General features: G+C 38.6%; 1 protein-coding gene across 3 annotated transcripts in view; it reads left to right on the plus strand.

Annotated features, from left to right (window-relative positions):
* The first annotated feature begins 8,388 nt into the window (after nucleotides 1-8,388).
* LOC144958841 (uncharacterized) overlaps nucleotides 8,389-21,241 on the plus strand; it is a 13,599-nt gene continuing 746 nt past the window's right edge. The window contains exons 1-3 of one of the 3 annotated variants that reach the window (XM_078891078.1): nucleotides 8,389-8,471; nucleotides 18,990-19,111; nucleotides 19,419-21,241. The exon at nucleotides 19,419-21,241 is cut by the window's right edge and continues 746 nt beyond it. In XM_078891078.1, the coding sequence (XP_078747204.1) occupies nucleotides 19,454-20,659 (1,206 nt within the window). In that variant the 5' untranslated portion in view covers nucleotides 8,389-8,471; nucleotides 18,990-19,111; nucleotides 19,419-19,453 and the 3' untranslated portion in view covers nucleotides 20,660-21,241. Of the gene's footprint in view, nucleotides 8,472-14,206; nucleotides 14,295-18,989; nucleotides 19,112-19,418 lie in introns of those variants that run through there. The other 2 variants (XM_078891080.1, XM_078891079.1) reach the window with 2 other exon arrangements.

Consider the following 21,241-nt stretch of genomic DNA (forward strand, 5'->3'; position numbering starts at 1 on the left):
AGAAAATTTCGAATCCAACCAAAGTTCGTTATTTATATTACATTACGAAGGTTGTGATCCAACGATGTATGTGCATGTGTGGGGGTCCCGATGGCTCAGTTTGTAGAGCACTCGCTTCACAATCAAAGTCAAACGGACCGAGATCGCAGTCGAGATTTTTTTCTGTCCACCCATTAGTGAATGGGTAGCTGGGTCTGTTATATATGTCGGGAAGTGTTTTACGACAAACTAGTGTCCTATCCAAAGGGTAGAAAGCAATTGCTATTGTCCGTATCCCGCTATAGAAACTGGGCCGAATGGACTTCATGTGCATGTGTGCGCCTCTCTCTCTCTCTCTCTCTCTCTCTCTCTCTCTCTCTCTCTCTCTCTCTCTCTCTCTCTCTCTCCATTTGGCCAGAAAACTCGTCCTTCTGGAGTTTTTGTCAAGATGAGTTCATTTAAATCTATCGATATTTGAAGGACGAGTTTCCTGGCCAAATTTTTTAATTTGTGTTTTTTCCAGAGTACGACAGAACAGTAGCAACCGACGTGAACTAAGTACTTTGGTAAGAACACAAAGGTCCCAACACATCACTTTTGTTAAGTCTACCGATACTGTATGTTAATTATTGTGTATATTTCGCCTTCACAATGCCGGCCTGGAACAGAAAAGATTTTTTTATTACAATAGACACTTAGATAACCACGCCTCTCGGACATTCATCATAATGTAAACAATGGCAGAGTGATTGGTGAATATAGCAAACTACACAGGTTTGACTATCCGTGGTATGTGTCTTAGTAAAATGCCCACTGTTCTACCGCTAGATCAATAGAACTAACACAGAAAACTATGTGTAAACTTAAACATTGATAATATGATGGATAAAATCGTGACTAGTCACCCATCTGGCGGTATGAAAACAATAACAACGATCAGAGAGAGGACGATTTCCTCACGTATTGTTTATAAAAAACCAACTATGTTTGTCTGAGCACGTGTGAAGATGTGTCACAAATTCTATGTTTTGATTAGTCAACAATTTACTGGTTAATTCACAGGACAATGTAAAACGTTTTACGTCATTATAGAGATTAAAGTTCAAAGATAGTGTGCGCTTGGCTAAGAAACTCACAACATTGCCATCCGGAAATATAACGGACCAACACGCAAAACCACATTATGTAACCTTGAACGTTTATCGTCTGGTTAATACAGTTTAGTGAGAATTATTCATAAACGTAGATGGCAAAACAAACAAACAAAAACAACAACAAACCCAATAACAAAGACCCGAGTGACGTCAACTTCATTCTATCTAAAGCAACAGGCTACAAAAAGAAATAGCCTACTCAAAATTTGTCCATTTTTGCCGGCTGTTATAAACAACCTAAGAAAGTGGAGATGTCCAAGCTCTGTCTAGTGTCCGTAGGGGAAATGTTTATGAATCCAAGTTGTGGGACTTTCCATATCTGACGTTTATTAGAGGTCAAGAAATCCCTAGGGCATGCAGGACTATCAAACTTGGACTTCGGAATTCATCGCATTCTTTAAATGTGGAAAGCGACGGCCTTTCTAAATTCATTTTGTTTTCCACATAATATATATTTATTTCAATTTGCAATCCAAGAAAACACGCGGGTTGCTACAACTGACAATTATGTGTATGTATAAGTTACAATGTGAAACCTTATTTTAACCTTACAAAACACATGAACATACTATATAGCTTATTTCTACGACTCACCATGCTCAAGGCGATTCATCAAGGTTTCATTTATTGTCTCAGCAGGCCATATATGGAAACATATTTTGGAACCATATGTATTAAAATCACGCAGTACCACTCTCTTGTTAGGCGTCTTTTTTTTTGTACTAACACTCTTACAATATCCATCGCTGCCTTTAGCCAAGTCACACCTGAGTCGAGTGGGGTAATGTGTGTAAAGTGTCTTACCCACTGACACAACGTCGGGACCATGATTTTCCACGATCAGTGTTTCCCCATCCAACAGTGGCCACGCGTAACATGGCTTGACTTCTGTGACACGACGAGACACGTGACGGTAGGGGAAAATAGAGAAATGTTGGGAGTAGGGAATCCCTCCGGGGAAAACTCTTGAAACGTAGGGGGAAAATTCGCTTACGGGTGAAGTAGGGGTAAAAGTCACCAAAATGCCAAATGACTATTCAAAATGGGTAAGCAAAGAGGGAGGAACAGATGAAGACATTAAAAGCCGGATAAATAAAGCACAATCTACCTTAACACCCTCCGACCAATTCAAAGGCTCTTATATTGAAGAATAAAATCTGGATATTCAATACAAATTAGACGTCTGTTCTTTTATGCGGCTCGGAGACATGGCGAGTGATTAAAACCACCACAAATAAGCTTCAGGCATTCATAAACAGGTGCATCAGAACAATTCTAAACATCAGGTGGCCGGACATCATCACAAATGAAGAACTGCTCCAAAACTGAACCAGTCACCTATTGAAACGTAGATAAAGAAAAGGAAATGGGGTTGGATTGACTTTACGTTATGGAAATTCAGGGGTCAAAGGTAGGAGTAAGTGTTTTACCGAGTGCTGTTTGGACGAGGTCATCGTATGGTAAGCTCCATAGTCAAAATGACAATGTTTAATCCTTCCATGCTTAAAGTTGGATCTATATTGTATAATAATACACTTAACTCAACAATATTTAACCCTTCCATGATTCACAAGACATTTAAAGACTAGTTCTATATTTAACCTTAAATATGACACGATTAAAACGACATACCAAACGGTTTTAACCAAGAGAGCAGTAGCATCATTATCACTTTTCTCTTGATGAAAACGGTCAGATGTGACGTCATCTCAGACTGGAATCCAAACCCATGGTGAAGATCTTTCCTTTTTTTTTTTTGTTTCGCGGAAATTTGGGACTTTGGAACACTAGGAGGTTACAACATTGGGAAGTTGGAACGTTTGGGGGGGGGGGGGGGGGGTGGAAGGTTTGATAGGTATAGAAGGGTTGGAGCCATGGTAGATTGAGAGGTATCAGAGGCTGAAAGCTATGGGGGATTGAGAGGATAGGGGGGTTGGGAGGTATGGGAGATTCGAGAGGAATGGGAGCTTGAGGGGTTAGGAGGTATGGGAGCCGTGGTAGATTAAGAGGCATGGGAGGTTAGGAGCTAAGGGAGATTGAAAGAATTGGGAGGTTGGGTAGTTGAAAGGATTCGAGATTGGATGTGAGGGAGATTTAAAGGCTTGAGAGGTTGAGAGACATCGGATATTGGGAGGTGTGGGAGATTGGGAGGTTGAAAGGATTATAATAATAATAATAATAATAATAATAATAATAATAATAATAATAATAATAATAATAATGATAATAATAATAATAATGCTGAAAACTTGTATAGCGCTATAACTCCGAGACACCAGCCTCTAAGCGCTTAACTTACAAATTACTTTGGCTGAAACATAATCATTTACACACACGCATACACACACACACACGCACGCACACACACACACACACACACACACACACACAACACAAACCAAACCTATCTTGCTTCTCATACCATCTACTAAAATCGAAACAGATATGTTTTAAGCGAACGTTTAAAAATAGACAAAGATTCTTTTTCACGAATGCTCTGCGGTAAGGCGTTCCAAATAGAGGGTCCGAAATGAGAAAAGGATCTCATTCTAGCATTTTTCAGAATTCGAGGGACAACTAGTTTTGTGGAATCACTGGCCGAACGTAAGGGGCGGGGTTTTGAATATCTTTCAATTAGTTCCGAAAGATAGGAAGGCGCAATACCTTCAAGACAACGATACACTAAAACACAAGCTTTGAATTTAATTCTTTTCCCAACAGGCAGCCAATGCAGGTCATGAAGTAGAGGTCCGGCAGAGTCGCACCTACGCTTCATGAATGTCTGGCAGCGCTGTTTTGGACAATCTGAAGACGTTTCAGATTGTATTGCGAAACGCCAAACAACAGAGCAATACAATAATCCAATTTCGATAGTACGAGGGACACAACCAGGTGCTTGGTCACATCCTCAGATATGAACCGTCTAATGGAAGCAATCTTTTTTAGTTGGAAAAAGAGAGATCTAACCAAATTATTAACCTGATGCTCCATCGACAGTCCAGAGTCTAAGAATGTGCCGAGGTTTTTCACTTTGTCAACAATTTGAATGGAGGCATCCCCCAACTTCAAATCTGTTTCACTTTTCCACTTCCTGTTCCCCACATACAGCACCTCCGTCTTATCATCATTCAGTTTCAGTCTGTTCTCATTCACCCATTTCTTAACACTTTGGATACAATTTTTACTATTGGCTGATACTTCTTGTAGAGGCTGGAGGTTTGGCTGATTGAGAGGTCGGGGGTTAGGGAGATTGGGTTGGAGATTTGGGAGATTGTGTGGTAAGAGTTTGTTTGTTTTTTAAATCACATGTTTATGTCTTTATTGGATGTCTCCTGACGAAGGCCAAAAGTCGAAACGTTATTTGTTTGTATATTCCCCATCGACACCAGTCACATTTACTTACCTTGTTTTTCTTCCGTCTCAACTGCTCATCTAAGCACCTCAAGCTGGCAGTCATAGGACGTACAGTGGAATATCGATATAAATGTTTCTTTTTTGCCAAGATGGGGGTCATTTTAATTAATCGATATTTCGATATATATCAATGGAACACACTTACATGTTATCCATCATCAATGGAGCACACTTACATGTTATCCATCATCAATGGAACACACATGTTATCCATCATCAATGGAGCACACTTACATGTTATCCATCATCAATGGAACACACTTACATGTTATCTATCATCAATGGAACACACATGTTATCCATCATCAATGGAGCACACTTACATGTTATCCATCATCAATGGAACACACTTACATGTTATCCATCATCAACGGAACACACTTACATGTTATCCATCATCAATGGAACACACTTACATGTTATCCATCATCAATGGAACACACTTACATGTTATCCATCATCAATGGAACACACTTACATGTTATCCACCATCAATGGAACACACTTACAAGTTATCTATCATCAATGGAACACACTTACATGTTATCCATCATCAATGGAGCACACTTACATGTTATCCATCATCAATGGAACACACTTACATGTTATCCATCATCAATGGAACACACTTACATGTTATCCATCATCGATGGAACACACTTACATGTTATCCATCATCAATGGAGCACACTTACATGTCATCCATCATCAATGGAGCACACTTACATGTGATCCACCATCAATGGAAACACACTTACATGTTATCCATCATCGATGGAACACACTTACATGTTATCCATCATCATTGGATCACACTTACATGTTATCCATCATCTATGGAACACACTTCTATAGAGACAGACAATTTGGGACCAACAAGAGATGTTGACATTAATCAGAAGTTGACTTCAAAGAGTGTTGACTTTATGTGGATACCACTGTATGTGCATCACTGCAAATCCTTCAACAAAATGAGAGTAAAATTCAATTGTCCTGGTGTTCATGACTTACTTACTTATTACCGCCCGCCCCCATTCAACAGATTGGGATGCCTCGGCTGCTACTCTAATTCTATTGACGAATTCCTTCCTTGGATCTCGATCGTCAGCGCGGGATTGTAGGTCTACACGATGCTTTTTCCGACCTGAATCGGTGACGGTTCTGGTGACGCTTCAAGTCTGTGTTCATTGTTGTGTAAATGTTTGTTGTTGGTCTGTTTGGATGTTTGTTTTGACCTTTTTGTGTAAAATATGCTTTTATTGCTTTTTGCTGGATATTTTCTTGTCCCTTCTAAGTACGTGTCTGAATAGTCCCCATCGTGTTTTTAATAATTGTATTGTAAGGGGTGTTTCGTTGCATTGCTTGTATACAGTGATTTGTTTGTCATTTTGTGGGATAGTGGAAGTTGAGCATGGTATTCACGTGCATGTTTTGTTTTTTTTTAAAACGTCTTTGAAAAAGTCTTCGATATTTGTGACTCACACCCACAAAACGGTATTATGTCCATGATGTAATTTCCTTGTTAAATTGATTTCATATTTGATCGATCTATCTCTATCTATCCATCGATATACAATTTTACACAAACAAGCACAGCTATCCGTTCAATGAACGGGACGATACGTCGATCAACTCAAAATGTATCATTCCAGTGTTGAATTAAATTCTAACTCAGTTTTTATTGTTTTAATAGACAATACAGTGTTCGAATTAGTAAGAGAACTCCACGGAGCTTTTTATTTGGGCACGGAGAGATATTTTCTGTATTTAATATATTTCGCTCAATTATCGTCGAATTCAATCTCAGTGTTAGGAACAGAAAATGGATGATATAAATTATAAAAAAATGTTTGTATTCAAAATAATGAGAGGAACAACTAACTAGTATCGACTCAATGCAAATACTCCTACCTCATTGTCATACTCGCTAACCGGAAGGTTGACACACAATCCACGTACTATAAATGCTGGCATTTTGTTTTCGAAGATATTTAACGAAACAAATTTGATTTTTCGATACAATCAACACGATGTCTAATCAATCTCATAATACATCCAAACCATCTTTATGCCAATTGTAAATACCGTGCAAAATTTGGTCACGAATGATCAAATGGTTTCGAAGTCTTAGTGTTACAAAAATCAAAGTTGCAAATATATAATCAGAAATATATTTATACAAAGGAAACATGTATAAATATAGTCATTGACAAAGGAAACTAGACAGTCTGTATCTGCTATCATCTCACATAAGAGAAAACATATTGGTACGTGGTATAAAGAAGTAGACAAAAATTTCATTCTGTTGATGTATCACATGATTTTATTGACACAAGTGAAAAGTAGGTGTGGACCTCCAAACGGTCGGTACAAAAGTTACATGTTGTAAATTCGCATCAAACATATTTCAGATGTTAATTTCATCTTTGGGTTTCTATGCAGTAGTAGTGGCGCCAATAGTTGACGATCAGTTGTCACAAGCCCATAATTCGACCAAAGCTGACCACTTTGCACAAAGTTGCACGACAGAGATGGTCACGTGAACTCCAGGACATGGATCAGAATATGTGGGACGGCATTTTGTTTACAGACGAATTACTTTTTGAAGTTAATTCCAGAATCGAACTCCGTGCTATTCAGGTCGATGTGAACGTTTCAACGAACAGACCATCTTTGAAGTAACAAATCGAGAATATGGATCTGTAATGGGGTGGGGAGTGATAACTGGTGATAGAAAAACTGAGCTAATACGTATCAACCAATGACTCAATTCAGACCTAAACATTTTTAACCAATCGTCGTCCCGTTTGTTAGGAATCAGAATAATCAAAAAGTGATATTTCAGTTTGATATCGCCTCGGCACATACAGCTGGACATATAATTTCTGCTTTCCTAAAAGACTCAAATGTAAAGGTGTAGAACCCGTGGCCAGCTATGCAACGGACATCAATCCCATTGAACATGTTGTACATTATGTGGGATTTTATGAGAGAAAAAAAAACAAAAACAAACAAGAACAAAAACCAAACACCCCCGCCCCCCCCCCCCCCCCCCAAATAAAAAAACAAAAACAAAAACCTAGGAAGCTGTACAAAATCCAATGAACTGTTGAACAGATTACATACAATTTGGTGATATACGAACAGAATCAATCCACCCGCTATCATTATCAATGCTGCCAAAAGATCAATTCTAACAGTTGACACAAGTCCGATAAATCATACACCAACAGAAAACGGTTTTATCTAGTTTCCAAATATATTTATTATGTCATTGTATTTGTTCCAAACAGTACCGAACTATATTATTTGTACGAACCCTTATGAATCATTTAGTTTCGAACTTACTCAATTATTTAAAGATGGAATAAGGAATGATAAAATAAATGTTTGAACTGAAAAAGGGAAAAAATTACACCCAGAAATCTCAACAAATTATTGAAGCAATAGTTACGGTTATACCGTTCAAAAATTCAGATAATGATGGGACTTAAATGGTGACCAAATATTTCCTCAAGAAAATCTATCATTCTATCAAATAATAGCATCAGTTTAACAATTTACTTTTCTAGTTAAACAAAATGTTTCATTTTTAAAAATGTAACTCGGCGTTTTCCGGAATTATTTGATGTTCGATATCTCATTTCAACCGATTACAGCAATTTACACTACTGACAATTGGCATCGAATTACTATTTCTATGTAAGTAATCGATAATCATCGATAAATAAATGGGCCATTATCAACAATTTCATCATCACGAACCACAAGAATCCATTTCAATTCAAGTCTCTGTGATTATCGTATTACGATATAATATATAAATTAACCAAGGATGAAATTGGGGCAAATTTAGTAAGTGAATGCACTGACAAGGGGAGGTAAATAACCTACTGTTAAACCAAACGATATTTATTTCTGAGGGTAGGTCTAGTCTACGATTCCCTATGATTTTTTCCTTTTTTTTCTTTCTCCCTTTCTCTACTATCTGGCTCTGATTCATTGACACCATTGTGGCACATCTCTGCAGGGCCCGTTTTCATGAACGATGATTAGATTTAGTAATTTACTAGGCTAGTAAATGACTAGCTAATCTTAAGCCAAAGCGAAGCAAGTGTCTTGAAAAATCGGATTTCATGAACGCTTTCTAGTCTCGGACTAGCTACACTTGCCTAGAAGTGGGCGTTGTGACTAATTCGGCTATTTTGAGCGAGTAACATCACCTCCCTATTATATGAAGGCAGGAAAGATACACACTCCTTCATACTTACAACGCAAATGATTTCCAAAGAGGAATTTAGCAACACACGTGATATTGACTGTCGACTGTTTTAGACTGCAATGACGTCCATCGTCGACTGTCAATTCTATATTTAGGACAATGGCAGTTTTATTGAGACAATGAACAACGAGATTGAAACTCAAAGAAATAGAACCAAAAACAATTTTAATACCTATATTCTTCACAAGGGTACGCGTTTTACGCTGTGAACCCTCGCTTGCATCAAACAACACATACATTGAACACACGCTTGCATCAAACAACACATACATTGAATCCACGCTTGCATCAAACAACACATACATTGAATCCACGCTTGCATCAAAGAACACATACATTGAACACGAGAGGACGAGTACGAAGACATTTGAGTTGCTCCATTTTTATTTTTGAAAATCAGGTCTAGTTGAGGTAGACTGGGTTGGGGTTTTTTTTGGAGATGGTTTATTATTCTTATTTTGTTTTGTTTTTCTAGCTGTCTCTGGCACCTTTCATACACACTTGTTCAGAGCTTTAAATTTTGCAAACAATTTATTTCGATGACTTCGTGATGATTTCTTCTTGTTTATATTTTGTTTTTGTTTTTACTAACCAAATGACGGGAGTGAGGTTGCCCTGTGCTTAAGCCATAGCACTGTGATCTGATAGATTTCGGGTTAGATCCCCGCTTTGGACGCTTACCGTTATCGTTTTTCTCGGGAAAACTTATTAATTCCCAATGTGCACACTCGAACAACAAGGGTGATTCCTATTGACATCAGAATCGGACGTTTGCTCGACATGCACACATTAGCTGGTCTGATAACCAAACAACGCAATAGACACCGAGATAACCTCGCCCCTCGGACAATCTCCATTAAATCACAAACTTCACAGGTTTGACTATCAGTGGTATGTATCTTAGTAAAATAGCTCGTTCTACAGTAACGTGACACCCACTGTTCTAACGCTTGATCATAAGAACCAACACAGAAAACTATGTGTAAACTTAAACATTTATATTATGATCGATAATATCATGTGATAACTAGTCACCCACCTGGTTGTATAAAACAATAACAATGATCAGAGGGATGTCAATTTCATTCACGTTATTGTTTATAAACAAACAAATATGTTTGTCCGAGCATTGTGAAGTTGTGTCACAAATACCATGTTTTGATTGGTCAAAAATCTACCGGTTAATTGTGGGGTTGATTTAACATTGTTGTAATGGACAATATTTTGCGTTGGATTGAGAGTATTTGCATTACAACAACGGGCGCATAATACATTGGGATATCAGACCTGCAAATATGTATACGTCTACATTCTTTCCTGGAATACCTAGGCGGCGGCACCTTACCTTATACAGCGCGGTCCTGTATTATTTTTGTATGAAAACCGCCGCGCGCGTTGCACAATCTGAATCTGAACGTTACTCGAAGTCGACTCAATTCTGAATATTTTTATTCGAGGGCGGAGAGAGTTGTTAAATGTGACAGTAGCCATTGTTGGTGTTTGGGCTGAAGAATTTTGATCATCTTCACTTGAAGGTTTCTAAATCTGTTGTGTTCACACATGATTCGGGAAGAGTGTTTCGGTCTTTGATAGCAAGGGGTGCAAATGAATTTTTGAAGATGTTTGAGATTGTAGATTGGTGTTTTCGTGTTTTTACGAAGTTTTTCTTTGAATGCGTGTATTTTGTTGTATGTCTAGTTGTTCTGGTGGCTTAGCTTAAACATGGATTATTTCAGTCTTACTGGGCGGGGTCTTCTGATTAAGATTGCCGTTTTATTCCTGGTTCTAGTGGGTATCCTTAGCTGGGAGGGAAACAGTCAAGTGTATAATACCTTTTTAAAAAAAAAAAAAGATTATTCCCCCCCCCCTTCCCCCGGTAGGTCATCTATCTGCTATGTACTGTTTTGCTGTACTCTGGAAAAAGACCTATTAAAAAATTTGGCCAGAAAACTCATCCTTCAAAATGCGATCGATTTAACTTACTCTCATCTTGGCAAAACTCTCAAACCTGGGTTTGGTGTACGCGTTTTATTTCAAAGGGAGTATTTGTCAGAATTTGACAAAAGACAGTATCTTAATTATTTTTTTAATTTAGGGGGTTCATGGCACTAAATCAGCCAATAGAGTCCCGTCACTGTCCGTTATCACTTTCATCATCATCATCATTGCCTTTTTCAGCCTGGGTCAGGGTATAGGCCACAGACAGTTTCCATCCTTCTCTATCCTGAACTAACTTTTTTTTATCTCGATCAATGTCTTATCACTTCACTGTATATCACCTTCTTTAATTCTTCTCCATGTTCCCCGTGGCCTTTCCCTTGATCTTCTGCCCTGAGGGTTCCAGTCCAATATTTTCTTTGTTATAGTGGAGTCATTATTTCTAAAGGTGTGTCCAATCCATCTCCATCGTCTTCTTCCTATTTCCTCCCCCACTGGTATCAGCTGTGTTCTTTTCCATACTTCTTCATTTTTTATTCTATCTATCCATTTTATTCTGAGTAGTTTACGCATGCACCTGTTTACGAAAATCTGTACCTTCATTATACATGCCTGTGATGCGTTCCACGTTTCACATCCATACAGTAGGACCGATTTCACGTTTGAGTTGAAAAGTCTTCGTCGAAGAGAGATTATGTTTAGTTCACCAAACTCTGTTCAACGATGTGAATGCAGCCTGTGCCTTTCCTATCCGTGCTTTCACCTCTGCTTCCGTGCCTCCATCCTTGTCAATTATACTCCCGAGATAGCAGAAAGTGTCTATATCATCAAGTTCCTGATCTTTTACTTTGATCTGCTCCCTTTGACGCGTACCTATCCTCAAGACCTTTGACTTTGCAGGGTGAATTCTTAGACCAATTGATTCCGAGAGGTTGTTCATAATTGTGGTTTTTGCTTGCCTCTAGTCCTGGGTGTTGGACAGAAGAGCCAGATCATCTGCAAAATCCAGATCATCCAACTGTGTCCAGGGGTTCACTGTATCCCATTTCTTCGCCCTTTGGAGGTTTCCTTCATTAGCCAATCAATGACAAGGATGAACAGGAATGGTGAGAGCCTTAATTTCAAAGCTGTCAGTAAGCTGATCTTTGTGTACAACCCTGCAACTTGCCTTCATACATTTCCTTATTGAGGTTTACTAACTTTTCAGGGAGTCCATAATGTGCTAGAATTTTCTACAATGTTGTTCTGTCAATACTGTCGAAAGCCTTCTCGTAATCCAGAAAGTTGACAATGAGAGGAGAGTTCCATTCTATAGACTGTTCCACTATGACTCGTAGAAAGGCAATCTGGTCGGTGGTTGAACGGTTTTTCCGAAAACCTGCCTGTTCTTCCCGCAGTTTAGCATCTGTTGCTTTCTTAATTCTCTCTAGAATAATACAGTTGAAAACCTTTCCTGGGATAGAGAGAAGAGTGCTTCCTCTATAATTATTACAATTACTGAGGTCTCCTTTCTTTGAAAGCTTGATAAGATGTCCTTCATCCTTTTGGAATATCCCGTCATTCCAGATTCTCTCAAATAGTGGGTGAAGGGCCTCATCATTTCTTTCAGCATCAACTTTTAGAGCCTCCGGTGGAATCTGGTCTGGTCCAGCATTCACCCCCCTCCCCCCTCTTTCATCTTGTTAATGGCACCCACAATCTCTGCTATCGATGGTGGATCACAGCTAATTGGTAGCTCATTCCTTTTAGGCAAAATTTCCGGTGGGTTATCTAAGTGGTGGTCTGCTCAGAAGGCAGTTGAAATGTTCACTTTAGTTTTTTTTAAATTATGATGATGAAATGGCCAGAATTGATTGACACCGTGTAGAGGCTCCTTGTTTTTGATGGTGTGTCAGGGTGACGTCACACCGTGTAGAGGCTCCTTGTTTTTGATGGTGTGTCAGGGTGACGTCACACCGTGTAGAGGCTCCTTGTTTTTGATGGTGTGTCAGTGTGACGTCACACCGTGTAGAGGCTCCTTGTTTTTGATGGTGTGTCAGGGTGACGTCACACCGTGTAGAGGCTCCTTGTTTTTGATGGTGTGTCAGTGTGACGTCACACCGTGTAGAGGCTCCTTGTTTTTGATGGTGTGTCAGGGTGACGTCACACCGTGTAGAGGCTCCTTGTTTTTGATGGTGTGTCAGTGTGACGTCACACCGTGTAGAGGCTCCTTGTTTTTGATGGTGTGTCAGGGTGACGTCACACCGTGTAGAGGCTCCTTGTTTTTGATGGTGTGTCAGTGTGAGGTCACACAGTTCTGATACGCTGTAAAAAACGGCGATCCCTATGGCGGTTTGGTTAGTCTTGATGTCACGGTCCTCTCAATCTCAGCTCACAACATATCTGTATAGAACTTGTATCGACTAAGGTATATTTAGTAACACCACGTGGCTAGAGTTATCTCCAATGTTTTGTAAACGGTGACTATGTGGTCTTGTGGTATGAGACTCGCCTTCGGACTTGAAGGTCCAGGGTTTGAGTCCCACTCTTGGAAAAGGCTTGTTCCTCACATTCTCTTACCGTACTCAGGCGTAAAATGAGTACATGGCCGTTAACAGTGTTTGCATTTAGCCTCTGCCGTAACACAAATGTAATATCGCCCATGTCTTGTCCTACACATAAAATGAAAATGTTTCTGTTGGTCAGAGATCCCTTGTAAAACGCTTTGGGCAATGGATATTGTCCTATATAAATGCTCATATCAAATTCTACTACACAAAGATCGACGGGCAACCAACCTTGCCAGATATTCTTTCGGTTTGCCAGAAAATTATCATTGAAGTGAAAGAAACATTTATTTCTTTGTAAATAAAAATATTTTAATGACTAGAAATTCATAACACATTGAAGTTGTTATGATCCCAAGGAATTTATTCAATGGAAACCGTACAGTGTTTTTTATTGGCTAGCCAACCAGCGGCCTCGATGAGAAAACCATCCGCCATTAAGACTTGGGCTGGGAATTGCGTTACTATCGTAAACAAGCGCTGATCGGCCGTTCATGAAATCTAAGAAAATAACTTCCTGCTCGCTCGTTTAACTCAAAATTATTCAAAACGATGTCTCTAAAATATATAAATGTGACTTCTTAAGGTTTTCTTCACGGTCAAAACCACACAACATTCTATTAATGATTACGTCCTAGGCAAAAAGGAATATTGACATGTCGACCGAGAGTTGAACTCGTGAGACGACAAACATCAATGCGAAGTGAAGAGAGAGTCAAGCTCTTGTTTGTCTTGTCCTGTTCTATATAGAGAAAAGGATAAATAGTATAGCCTCGTGTGTGAGTGGTTGCGTGTCATGGTCATGTTTTTAAATTGTTTCTGTTGTTTATGTGTGTAGTGATGACTCTCTCACACTCACTGCATTATCATAGCATAGAGAAGCCAACTTTATATTTGGCTCACAGGAATTTCAGACACCACTCGTAGGAATTTCGATGCCGAAAGAGTAATTCCCGCACACAAGAAAAAGGAATTGGAATGGTATTTGGCATACATATTGTATAGTATCTAGTTCTAAATAGATAACTGATTAGAATTATATTATGACTTATAAACACAATGCCAAGTACAATCTGAAGTTTCCTTATTTCAAATGAAGTAAAGCTCCAAAACCTAATGGTAGTGATTGTAGTACTGGTGGTAGTGAGGATGATGTGGTGTTGGTGATTGTAGTAGTAGTGGTATTGATGATGATGTGGTGGTGGTGGTTGTAGTTGTAGTAGTAGTGATAGTGATGATGATGATGTGGTGGTGGTGGTGATGATTGTAGTTGTAGTGGTAGTGATGATGATGTGGTGGTGGTTGTAGTTATAGTAGTAGTTATAGTGATGATGATGTGGTGGTGGTTGTAGTCGTAGTGGTAGTGATGATGATGTGGTGGTGGTGGTGGTTGTAGTTGTAGTTGTAACGATGATGATATGGTGGTGGTGGTTGCAGTAATAGTGGTAGTGTATGACGATGTGGTTGTGGTGGTTGTAGTAGTAGTGGTAGTGATGATGATGTGCTGGTGGTGGTGTAGTAGTAGTGGTAGTGATAATGATGTGGTGCTGGTGGTTGTGGTAGTAGTGGTAGTGATGATATTGTGGTGGGGGTTGTAGTAGTAGTGGTAGTGATGATGATGTGGTGGTTGTAGTAGTAGTGGTAGTGATGATGATGTGGTGGTGGTGGTTGTAGTTGTAGTTGTAACGGTGATGATATTGTGGTGGTGGTTACAGTAGAAGTGGTAGTAATGACGATGTGGTTGTGGTGGTTGTAGTAGTAGTAGTGGTAGTGATGATGATGTGGTGGTGGTTGTAGTAGTAGTGGTGGTGGTGGTTGTAGTAGTAGTGGTAATGATGATGATATGGTGGTGGTGGTTGCAGTAGTAGTGGTAGTGATGCGATGTGGTTGTGGTGGTTGTAGTAGTAGTGGTAATGATAATGATATGGTGGTGGTGGTGGTGGTTGCAGTAGTAGTGGTAGTGATGACGATGTGGTTGTGGTGGTTGTAGTAGTAGTGGTAGTGATGATGAAGTGCTGGTGGTGGTGTAGTAGTAGTGCTAGTGATAATGAGGTGGTGCTGGTGGTTGTAGTAGTAGTGCTAGTGATGATATTGTGGTGGTGGTTGTAGTAGCAGAGGTAGGGATGATGATGTGGTGGTGGTTGTTGCAGTTGTAGTGGTCGTGATGATGATGTGGTGGTGGTGGTTGTAATAGTGGTCGTAGTAATGGTGTAGTAATAGTGGTAGTGATGATGATGGAGTGGTGGTGGTTGTAGTAGTGATGATGATGTGGTGGTGGTGTAGTGGTAGTGATAATGATGTAGTGGTGGTGGTTGTAGTAGTTGTGATAGTGATGAAGTAGTAATGGTGGTTGTAGTAGTAGTGACAGTGGTGATGTGGTGGTTGGAAAACACATTATAGGTTATTATAATACATGATTACACACCTTCTCTAACATCATTTTTTGACAGCTTTATTGTAGCATAAATATACGCAACAGTTCTGAACCATTTTATTGTGGATTTTGATATTGGTTGTTGTTTTTGTTGTGTCGTTATGTTGACATAGAGACCGAATGAATGGTAATGCTTACATTCCCAGCCCAAGATAAAATGGCGCTGAATGCTTTCATTGGTGGACACTTTTTAGGCTCCGTACGTATTCTCATTCATTCGTTAAATTCTATGTATGATCCCAAATTTAATAATCAACTGCATGTCTTGTCAGGGAACGTAACCCATAATAATCAGACAGCAACAATTTCACCAATGATTACGTCCCCTGGTCTAATACTAATCGGTACATTGCCGTAAGGTAGCCTGTTCTACAACACATCTAATACAATTTAGTTGGTCCATTTGGTAGACAAGAGACAATACAACGTAACTGTCATGCATAGAATAGTGTCTAGTTCTCATTTTACACCTGAGTATGGTGAGAAAATGGGGATAAAGTGGGACCCAACTTTCAAAACCGCCAGTAGTAGTATCCGAACCTTCGACCTACAGGCACAATTTGAGTCTCATACTATCTCCTAATTAAGAAGCTACTCATGTTCAAGTTCAATATATTTCCCAGGGAATCAAGACTTAGATAATTGCTAGGATTTAGAGGACTATGTGCGAACCACTTGAACTCAACTCTACCCCAAGTGGTTTGAGCGCTGTGCTCTCCTTTCTGGCAACACATTCAACGCGTGATTTCCTCTCTGACAAGAGTAATTTTGTGTGATTTCCTTTCTGGCAACACATTTAACGCGTGATTTCCTCTCTGACAAGAGTAATTTTGTGTGATTTCCTTTCTGGCAACACATTCAACGCGTGATTTCCTCTCTGACAAGAGTAATTTTGTGTGATTTCCTTTCTGGCAACACATTGATCGCATGATTTCCTCTTTTATATTGATATAATACATGAGACATGAAAGAGATATGACCCGTAACATTAATCTAGTATCGTGTTTGTATCATTACTATTACTCAGATACAACGATGGGACTAGGCAGAGGCGTCTCCCACAGTGAGACAATCTTCCAGTAGCCGGTCGACAAACGTTTGTTAAAATCACATTCAGACACTTCATCCATATCACTAGCGGTCGATCTATTGAGCGAAGTGATCTTGCCTCTCTATATTTTCCGCATAATATATCCAATACACATTACACGTGTAATGTGTTCCGCGCTGGAAGGCTGCTTTTCACAGAGCTCTTGAGTTATTGCATTTTACGGCTGTTTTGGGTGTTTTTTCTATATGGGACGGTTTTGTTTCATATTCAGATGATTTTGTATGGATTTGTGCTGCTTTTGACGAAAATTCGTGAATTTTAAACGGTTAATTTAGCGGTATTTTAAAGTTTTTTAGGTTTTTGCAGGGATTTTGTCATCTATTGGGACCATTTTTGTTTACGTTTTACGATTTTAAGGGGAAAAAACAGTGAGCTATTTTAATCTTATAACAACGGTCGACGATGAACACCGAGAATGACAACACCTAATTATTGTTATAACTATTCACCCCAACACCTACGTACAATACGACACACAATTAATAATACACCGAATTCAGAAACAGTGAACCTTTTGAGATCTATTGAATTATTCAAGGCATACAGAAAAATAAAACTATCTGGGAATAGACATTCTGACAAAAGCTTTTAATGTCATATACGAAAAGGGTGAATTGCCTAATGTTTTGAGACAATCGGTATTCATTACCATACCCAAAAAACAAGGAACTATTGAATATGACCAACACAGAACAATCAGCATAATGAGCCAGGCCACAAAAATTATATTAGAATACTTATGAAAAGAATGAGGAGCAAGATCTCTCCAGAGATAAGTGACGAGCAGTTTGGTTTTGTTAAAGAAAAGGGTACGGTAAATGCAATCTTTACATTGAAAACAATAATGCAACGGTCAATCAAAAAACAAAAATCACTTCATCTATGCTTCATTGATTATTCCAAAGCTTTTGATTCAATACAGCACGAAACGCTATTCAAAATCTTAGAAAAGATCGGTGTAGACAGTAAAGACCTGCGAACTGTGAAAAACTTATACTGGAATCAAACAGCGTGTTTCAAACTTGATAACGAAACATCGGAGTTCTTTAACATCGAGAAGGGAGTAAGACAAGGTTGAGTCTTATCACCGGACCTTTTTAACATATATAGTGAAATAATATTCAAAGAAATTGAAGATATGAAAGGCGTCTTCGTTGGCGGGTGGAATATGAATAGCATAAGATATGCAGACGATGGTACTCTGATGGCATACTCTCCAGTAAACATGCAGACAATCTAGATATACTGGTGTGCAAAAGTGAAGAGATGGGCCTGAAACTAAATGTTAAGAAAACTGAATGCATGGTGGTCTCATAGCATGACAACAACACGATCTTCCACTTGTCAAGCAAATGAGAGACCATCAAACAAGTAAAGAAATATTATCATTACCCATGACGCACGTGACATAGAGAATATAAAACAAAGAATAGCAATAGCAAAAAAAAACTGTTCTATTAAATGAGACCAGTTGTTTCAAACAACAACCTGAAGTTGAAGACAAGAATGAAAGTAGTAGAAACATATGTTATAAGTACCCTTTTATAGGTTGTGAAACGTGGACGCTTGACAAAGAATGTACGAGGAGGTTAGAGGCATTTGAGATGTGGTTGTATAGAAGAATGTTGAGGTTATAATAGACAGACAGGTATACGAACGAGGAAGTGTTAGAGAAGGTGAGAAAGGGAAGAATATTGATCGATACCATCAGAAAGAGGCAGTTCCGTTTTCTGGGACATGTGTGGAGAAGAGACGGAATAGAAAAGTTGGTAACATCTGGGATGATCGAAGGAAAGAGAGCTAGAGGAAGACAAAGAATGACTTATCTAAATAACCTAAGAATGGCCAAATGTGATTTTAAAAGCAACACAGAGCAACACAAAAGCAAGGTGCTCAGGAGCACAAGCCACGATGGATGATGATGATATCCAATATATAAAAAATATAATTAAATTCCCAAATTTTTATATAAAATGTATTATTATTATTATTATTATTATTATTATTATTATTATTATTATTATTATTATTATTATTATATTATTATTATTATTATTATTATTATTATTATTATTATTATTATTATTATTATCATCGTCATCTTTCATTTATCTGATTTGTTCCTTTTCAGCCCTTACCCCATCCCACCTTCTATATGACCAGCAAGACATAGGCCCTGTTCAACTTGAGGTAACCACTATCACCTCGCCCTCGTAATTCAAGAGTGGATAGTACGATGCGTTAATTGATTAGGTAATTATATTTATTTATTTATTTATTTATTTATTTATTTACTCATTCAATGATTTATATATAAAATATTGATGACGTCTTTATATTTATCGAATTGTTATCATTTATACCGATTTTGTTAGAACTACATGAATCGTTGCATTATGCTCCAGTGTTCTGTGTTAAATATTTTCATGCCTATGACGTTTGTCATTTAAAATCATGATAGGGATTGGAAATGTTGAAATGCGAAGTCAACTTACAATCTTTATACTTTCAATGCTAACACGTCCACCCTTTCCTTCGCCTTCCTTTTTTTATTCTACAGTAGATCAAGTTCCATTCATCAAGTGAAGACAAATCATGAATTCTGACAGCCATTCCACAACTCTCCACAAAATCAGTGCGGCCATCAACATCACATCCCCTGAATCCTCCAACAATATTTTAATATCCCTGAAAGCAGACGACAGTCCCAGCACTCTACTCGACGACACCACAGATTTAGTGTTACAGATTATTTTCCTTGTCATTCTCGCCCTCATCTGCGGCTTATTCGGCACAGTCGCCAATGTCATCAACATCGTCATCTTCATCAAACAGGGTCTATTTTCGGGGGGAAGTACCCTTAACCTCTTCTTCCTCGCCATTGCTGATCTTGGAGTTTGTTTCACCCAGTTTCTTCATGGAATCGGATTTGCAGTTATTGTAGCCAGAATCCCAAATCTACCAATAGAACCATTTTCAATTATTTATCTAGGAATAGGATGGCCACATGTGATTTTTATAAAGATTAATAGAATATTAACTGCTTATGTGACCTTTGAACGATGCATGTGCGTTGTGATACCCTTTCGGGTAAAAAATATTTTCGCACCACGCCGAACGTTAATTTATCTCGTGGCCATTTTTGCATACGGGATTTTGAGTCATTTACCCGTGTATCTTACGCACTACATTGATGACGTGGAGCAGAAAGGAACAAATGAAACCAAACTAGATTTAGTATTTGGACCGAATAGAGAATTCTGGCACGATTTGGTTTATTATGGCAACTTTTTGGCTCTAAGTTTTATAACGGCCCTAGTTGTAATAGTTTGTACTGTAATTACTAGCACGTACGTAAGGACTTCCAAAGAATGGAGAAATAAAGTAACCAGTGCAACCAACATTTCTAAAACAGACAATATTGGCAATGAAAATGTTGAAACATCAAACAATAAAAATAAATTAAAATCAGACAAAACGAACAATAGTGATAGAAATGACAAGAAAATGACGAAAGCAGCGATTGACAAAGAGACGAGACTTGTCAAAATGATCACAGCAATTTCCGTCATTTTTTGTATTTGCTACATTCCAGATGTTGCTTTAATCATTGTCCGTTCTGTTGATGAACGCATAAATACAGGAGGGCAATATGAACGGTTATCCCATATCTTATATGCCACTACATTTGTGGCCGCCACTGTCAATTCTAGCATCAATATATTTGTGTATTATAGAATGAGTACCAAGTTCAGACAGATATTTTTGTCTTACTTTGGCAATGGCAAGGACAAAGAGTAATTTATTAGAAGACTCTGTGCTCATCTACAACTACAGAACACATCCTATTATGACATCAAGGCACGGAACGAAAGGCTAGAGCTAGCTATTTGGTGGTTTAAAAAGTGACACATTAGGATTGAATAAAAGTGAACATAAAAGATTTAAAAAAGAACAATAAGCCAAGCACGGAACGTTTCTGGATCAAAACCATTCTTCGGCCAATGATAAAAACATCATTTAAACTCTTGACAGACGACAGAGAAATATTTGGCATGGCTGTCCGCAAGTAAAAGAGTCTTGAAATGTAAACAAAGATAAGTGTTTGCTTGGCAACTAAGCACTCATGCGGATGGAGCGGAATATTAAACGGTGCATACAAATTGGTGCATTAAAAAATTACGACTAGGAAAAAACGTGTCAGTATGATCGTAGTTTGAAATGTCCTAACGACAACTTAAGGAAATTATACACTTTTTTTCAGATTTCACAGCGACTAACATGTTGGCGGAGTAGAGTTGGAGGAGTGGTGGGGGTGAAATTAACAGGAGCGTATCCTGCTCTGTGCATTATGGAGTGCGTGATGATTCAGGGTACGTCTCG

This window comes from Berghia stephanieae, chromosome 13 (genome assembly GCF_034508935.2).
Source record: "Berghia stephanieae isolate SIO BIC M18660-M18661 chromosome 13, UCSD_Bste_1.3, whole genome shotgun sequence".
NCBI classification, from domain to species: domain Eukaryota; kingdom Metazoa; phylum Mollusca; class Gastropoda; order Nudibranchia; family Aeolidiidae; genus Berghia; species Berghia stephanieae.